The sequence below is a fragment of the Notolepis coatsorum genome (assembly GCF_963971535.1).
Source record: "Notolepis coatsorum genome assembly, chromosome: 19".
NCBI classification, from domain to species: Eukaryota; Metazoa; Chordata; class Actinopteri; order Aulopiformes; family Paralepididae; genus Notolepis; species Notolepis coatsorum.
The window spans coordinates 6,290,636-6,297,270 of NC_140183.1; the positions used below are offsets into that span (position 1 = coordinate 6,290,636).

At 44.3% G+C, this 6,635-nt stretch overlaps 1 protein-coding gene across 3 annotated transcripts; it reads right to left on the minus strand.

Moving 5' to 3' along the window:
• Window positions 1-1,345: 1,345 nt before the first annotated feature.
• Window positions 1,346-6,310, minus strand: osr2 (odd-skipped related transciption factor 2). Of its 3 annotated transcripts, none has more exons than XM_084336378.1 (4): window positions 5,995-6,310; window positions 2,981-3,682; window positions 2,392-2,491; window positions 1,346-1,864 (listed from the first exon to the last, which is right to left on the minus strand). In XM_084336378.1, exons 2-4 carry the CDS (start codon window positions 3,628-3,630, stop codon window positions 1,790-1,792), a joined length of 825 nt encoding a protein of 274 aa, XP_084192504.1. In that variant the 5' UTR covers window positions 3,631-3,682; window positions 5,995-6,310; the 3' UTR covers window positions 1,346-1,789. The 3 variants fall into 3 exon arrangements, with proteins under 3 accessions (XP_084192504.1, XP_084192503.1, XP_084192505.1); XM_084336377.1 differs by having other exon boundaries at window positions 2,981-3,685; XM_084336379.1 differs by having other exon boundaries at window positions 1,346-1,946; window positions 2,981-3,685.
• Window positions 6,311-6,635: the final 325 nt, after the last annotated feature.

Consider the following 6,635-nt stretch of genomic DNA (forward strand, 5'->3'; position numbering starts at 1 on the left):
TAAATTAAATGTATTATTTATTATTATTATTATTATTATTATTATTATTATTATTATTATTATTATTATTATTATTATTATAGATACCACTCTCGCGCGCGCACTGTAGGCCATGCTCGCCACAGATATGCTCGAGCTCGCGCCACATGTTGCTACCGAATTATTCGATGCACGCGCAAATCACACTATAGCGTGATGTGAGTTCAAAGGTATAAAAGTCTCGTGTTTGTTGGATGACAGCCAACTACTGTAACCATACTGCTAATTAATATTTGTGGGAAAAATATCGAAGAAGGAGTGAACCCCATATAATCTCAACAAGCCTGCAGAATGTACAAATATGATAATGACTGGAATGACAGTGTAGGATATAGTGTCTGATGAATACGGATGATAATGATAATAATAATTATAATAACAATTACAATAATTATAATAACAATTACAATAATTATAATTACAACAATTATAATAACAACAACAATAACGATGATTATAACAACAGCAATACTGTCTGCCACTATTGTTTAAAATCTAAAACTATGAGCCCATTTCATCTCTCTCTCTCCCTCTCTCTCTCTCTCTCTCTCTCTCTCTCTCTCTCTCTCTCTCTCTCTCTCTCCTCTCCCTCTCTCTCTCTCTCTCTCTCTCTCTCTCTCTCTCTCTCTCTCTCTCTCTCTCTCTCTCTCTCTCTCTCTCTCTCTCTCTCTCTCTCTCTCCCTCTCTGTTTGCTGCTAATAGCGCCACGACGCCTCGTCTCTGTGGAGAGTTGCTGCTCTACTTTCTTTGTAGGTCAACTATCAGAGGATGGAGATAAAGACACCTGATATGGCCGCTAATGCTGCTAATATAATACCAATCAGCTTCTGTCCGTGTTAGATATACGTGATGATAATGGCGGAGCCTAATAATAACAACAGTGTTGTAAAAACAATATAATCACACAGATGTAGTAATGATATAGTGTATAGGCTGGAAATAAGATTTTAAATAGATAATTATTTTGTTATGACATCTTGCCTAAAATTATTCTATAGGCTATAAATATATGTATATATATATAAAATAGTTACTGCTACTTCACTCCCATTGGCTGCTGTAGACCTCCTGTAAAAAGAATGCATGCGCTGTCTGTAAACTAACGATTATGTCCAGGCCTGTTGTCTTATAGTTTTATACAACTATAGCCTAATAAGTGCATGATCATTTTCCAATACCAGTTTCCACGGTAAACGCTTTCAAATATTCATTGTAGGTATAATGTTGTGTGTCTCCAAAACAGGCAAATGAAAAAACAAAACAAATGCAGTCTCACCAACAACGGGGCATATTTAACTTGCTTTATTTTCTAAAATACAATTTAACATACTTTAAACTTATGGCTGTTTTTTTTTCTCAACAACTTTTTTCATTTCAAGGTCAAGAAAAATAGAAAATAAAAACATTATTTACATGGTCTTGTTATGTACAGGTGGTATGAAAGTTGCATCACGGTGGCAGGCGGGCGGGGCCGCCCTTGGCTCCGTTGGTGTTTCACTGTCAGGCGCGACGTCACGTCACCCAATCCATTGTAAAAGTAAGTACAGAGTCTGTAAAGTGTCCTCATTTGTCTCAAGATTGTCTTTTTGGAACAAAAACAACAAAAAACAACAACAACGACAACAACAAAAAAAACGTGTTGATTTTCTTCCTCCCGTTTTGTGTCCATTGTTATTTGTTTGTTTGTTTGTTTAGCGGTCCAACGTGCGGCCCGCGGGCGGCGGCTAGTAGTCCCGACGGGGGGTGTGCGTCAAGCTGTGCCGTCGCAAGTCACAGTTGCGCCGAAACACCTTTCCGCAGCGGTCACAGCTGTAGGGCTTGATGTCTGTATGGGTGAGAAGGTGAGTTTTCAGGTTACTTCTCTGATTAAAGGTTCTTCCGCATGTGGGGCATTTGTGGGGAGACTCCTGTTTAGATTTAAAGCAAGCAAAAGGATTATTATTCCCTTTAATTGTATAGTATTATTATTATTATTTAATTTTTTTTATATATCTTATAATAATTCTGCAACCACTTCTTTGAAATGTCACTCGCGGTGCCACTTTATATATATATATACTGAGATGCATTACGTGTCAGATAGATTTGATTCTTATACTATAAGCCACATGGCTCTATATAGGCAATAGCTTTCACGTGAATCACTTGTTGGTCATTGGCCAACTGGGCCTTATCCAACGCAATCATAAGGATCTTTTTTTTTTATGAAAATGGTATAGTGTTATTAATGACCCCCCTGCATGCAATAGACCGTGGCCCGTGGGTAATAGCTTGATATAATTACATGTTCACAAACTCACAAGCATTTTTATATTAATTAAAAATGACATGATATTATTATAGACAGCTTACCTGCATGTGTAAGGTTTTATGGACGGCTAGAGTTCGCGACTGACAGAATCCCTTCCCGCACTCCTGACATTTGAATGGCTTTTCCTTCGAGTGGATGTATCTGTAAATACAAATAAAATTAAAAATTAAACAAGAGACACGATATGATCAGATGTCTGTAGCAGTTCAAACCCACCACACAGTGCTGAAACAGTGTGTGTGTGTGTGTGTGTGTGTGTGTGTGTGTGTGTGTGTGTGTGTGTGTGTGCGTGTGTGTGTGTGTGTGTGTGTGTGTGTGTGTGTGTGTGTGTGTGTGTGTGGACATGATGAAGTATATAATATGATCCAGTGTGATCCTTTAGCGCCCTCGTGGAGAAATCTACTGAACAGGTCCGCGGCAGACATTATTATAGGAGACGATTTAAATTAATGTATAGGCCAAATAATAGTCCCACTATTTTACAGAGCAAATGTAAGTAAAATGACTTACGATAAACACTTTATGGTAATAGCATTTCATGAGAATGAAGGACGATGACGCTTGCTATACTCAGTATAAACACTGTTTGGTTCAATATGCCCACAGACACCACGTCAGCCTGGTCCTCACCTGTGGTCTCGGAGGTGGTCCTGTCTCCGGAAGGCCTTGTGGCAGATGTCGCAGGTGTACGGCCGCTCGTCCGTGTGCGTCCGCTCGTGGATGAGCAGGTTGTAGGACTTGGTGAAATGCCTCCCGCAGAACTTGCAAATAAATTCCTTTTTCGTCTTCGACGGGAGCCTCCCGCGGGTGGGCTTCCTGTCCGGCGACAGCTTGCTCAGCTCCAGCCCCGCGGCCGTCAGCTTGCTCAGGTCCGCGGCCTGCGGCGGGTCCTCCTGCGTGGCGGCCACGGCGAGGTTCGCGAAGTCAAAGCGCGGCCTGCCGTCCTTGCCGCCGTGCAGCAGCGAGCCGGGCAGCGCGCCGTGGCCGAGGCCGAGGGCGCCCTGTTTGGGGTGGAAGAGGTACGGTAAGCCGGGGAAGGCGAACCGCGGGTCCATGAGGCCCTGGGCGGCCGCCATCTCGGTGATCGTTGACCGCAGTCCCTGCATGTGCGGGTAGCCCAGTGTCCAGTGGTTCATGTGCATCGTCTGCACCGCGCTGAGGCCGTACAGGCCCTGCAGCTCGGCGGCGGGGAACGTGTTGACGGCCTGCAGGAAGGAGTAGTTGGTCAGCTGCAGCGACGGGTGCAGGGGGATCGGCGCGGGCAGAGCTTTGCTCCCCATGTCGGCGACGGGCTTCACGGCACGGGCCTCTGCAGAAGTCACGGTGGAGACCCTGCTGTTGGGGGAAGAGAGGGAGGAAGAAAGTGCAAAGCGATGAGTGCTGTGCAGACTGACTGTCCGGTCCGGGCATAACAGTAACACTGCATATATATAGCGAGGGCATAAACGATATATAGGTCTAATGAAGGGGTGGGCCGTTTTTATATAGGCTAGTCTATAGGTTAGTCATTAAATTGCCGTTTGCATGCTGCAGCAGAATTTTGCCTCGCCGCGCTGATATTGCTTAAATAAATATATTCGTGTTGTATATAAAAAGAGCATCAATAACGATACATAAAAAAAGATTTTTTTTAAAACAAATAAATACATTAATTATAAACTATCTTCACTAAAAAAAACAGATGCTTTCTGGAGAATTTGATTAAACGGATAAATCAGCTTAATTTTTTTTATTTTAAAACATGCCCTGTTTTAATTAAATAAGAACTGAAACGCACTTTTCAATTTGATGTCATTCACGCGCGTTGAGTCCATTCGGTGACCGGCCGGCCGGCGAGACAGACAGACACTCACACCGGTTGCTTTTGACGTTGTAGCGGCTAAACCTGCAGCATGCGATCTGCACCCTCTATATGAATTCGACGTGTTTTAAAAAGCCAGAGCTTTTTTAAGAAAAGTTTGAAATCTTGCCAGGAGTGGATTTCAATCTGTTATTCTCTCACACGTCATGAGTCAGAACAGAACAAACCGCAAATGTTGCCCCCAATAAAGGTTCCATTTATCACTGTTGTAAAGACGCCGGGTTTGTTTTTCTTAAGGTTATCTATCACTTTATGAGTATGGATAGACAATTTCACCAAAATGTGCCTATACTTTATTATACTTTTTAATTTGTATTTTTTTTTCTAATGCCCGTTTCTGTTTGGTCAGCAACCCTGTTTTTTTTATTTTATTTTTTTTAACTCATATGGTTTCAGAGCGCAATAATCCTTATTACTACAATAATACTACATAATCACATCTGGCCAATCACATATGGTTAAATTACATGGTAGATGAGGTGAACAGATAATAAGATAATTTGGGGGGGACTCACACTACACACAAGCCTACAATTGGTGCTCCACCACAAGTTATACCGGCAAGTTCTGTGTTTTCCCACATAACGTTAGCCGTCAGGACCCGAGACGAGACCAGGCCCAGGGGACAAGGATAAGACCAGGGGACAAGGATAAGACCATGGGACAAGGATAAAACCAGGGGACAGGGATAAAACCAGGGGACAGGGATAAGACCAGGGGACAAGGATAAACCACCATTAAGGACCAGAGGACAAGGATAAACCACCATTAAGGACCAGGGGACAAGGATAAGACCATGGGGACAAGGATAAACCACCATTAAGGACCAGGGGACAAGGATAAGACCAGGGGACAAGGATAAACCACCATTAAGGACCAGGGGACAAGGATAAGACCAGGGGACAAGGATAAACCACCATTAAGGACCAGAGGACAAGGATAAACCACCATTAAGGACCAGGGGACAAGGATAAACCACCATTAAGGACCAGGGGACAAGGATAAACCACCATTAAGGACGGCACGGTCATCGACATCGGCTATAAAGGCATTCACATTTGGTCAATAATGCAAAACACGACTCCTATGTTTGTGCAAAACATGAGCCCTTTTTTTGTGTCTGCAGGTTTGGAGCACACTAAGGTGGTTATTTGGATTGTATTAAGACCCGTTTAGACTTTTTAGATTACACCTAACACGAGAACAGTCCCATTTGTTCTGAAGCGATCAAGAGATCAAGTTATTATTCATACTTAAAGACGGATTGGAGAAAGTGAAAAGCTGCCTCCGCGCCTCCCGTGTCGGCTAAGCACCGTTCCGTCTCTCAGAGCTCCGAGAAGGCACCGTGTTGTGGAGGGTCTGCTGCTCGCTGATGGCATTAGAGACCGAGATCTTTCGACTCCTTTCTCAGAAGTGGACGATGCGGTGGTCCTTGGTGGTGGAGTGGACAGAACTCTGGACAGGTGCAACATAGGTCACCAGCTCGTGTTCCTCGCCCCTGCACACAACTTTGTTCGAACAGCCTATTCTGCTGCAGCTTTTCTATACAACCTTTGGACTGGATTTGACTTTGACGGCTATCATGCCTTGCATGGCTACTGTCATGTTCCCTCGAATCACGTTATGTCTTCTTGATCGGGACTTGTTTTAATAACTTTCTATAGAGGAATCGCGAGTCTTTACGCGTGCAGCGAAAGCCATTGCCTATATATTTCAACGCGAGCTGTTTGTGTGTATAGTCGACGATCAGACTATAATAATATCCTGCGAAACTGAATCTTACCCCCAATAAATATCTGCCAAAGGTCACCCGGGTCACAGGGTTCCGCGGTGTGTATCGGTTAATCCACAACGACGACTCCTCGAACAAGCGGCGAACTCCAATAGAGCGTCGGCAAAAGTTGTTCCAAGTTCGTCCATGAAACTCTCTCAGCGGGTCGCGCCGTGCAGCCAAACCCGCGGCGCGGCGTCTTGGACTTTGAGATGCAGGGAAAGAGAGTTTGGGTGAAGAAGTAAAGAGATCAAGAAGTGCGCTCGACCAGCTGAGGTGAGAGAGAGAGAGGGAGAGAGAGAGAGAGGGAGAGGGAGAGGGAGGCAGTGTTCGGAGTTGGGCTGAAGTAAAGTGTGCGTAATGAGCCCAGTCCTGTACTTTTCAGGGCTGCGCTCCGCCCCCCCCCCCCCCCCCCCGACACGCCCCCCCGCGGTGATCAACTCCAACGCTCCTCTGTGTTTATTTGTGTTTGGATAGCAACTGGACCGGCCTCTCTCTCTGACACTCCTCACGTCCCGCTATACCTTTTCTTTTTTCTCCCGGAGCGACATTATCGTGGAAGTACAGGGGAAATGTAACGGAGGGAAGTTTAGACCATGACCTTTTTTTTCTCTCTCTTCCTTCTCGATCCATGCTTTTTTTTTATTTTTTTT

Excerpts from the sequence above, each read along its gene's own strand:
- osr2 (XM_084336379.1), bottom strand. The coding sequence starts at position 3,630 with ATGGGGAGCAAAGCTCTGCCCGCGCCGATCCCCCTGCACCCGTCGCTG. Across the intron at positions 2,492-2,980 it reads GACCACCTCCGAGACCACAG|ATACATCCACTCGAAGGAAA; the intron begins GTGAGGACCAGG and ends TTGTATTTACAG. Across the intron at positions 1,947-2,391 it reads ATAAAACCTTACACATGCAG|GAGTCTCCCCACAAATGCCC; the intron begins GTAAGCTGTCTA and ends AAATCTAAACAG.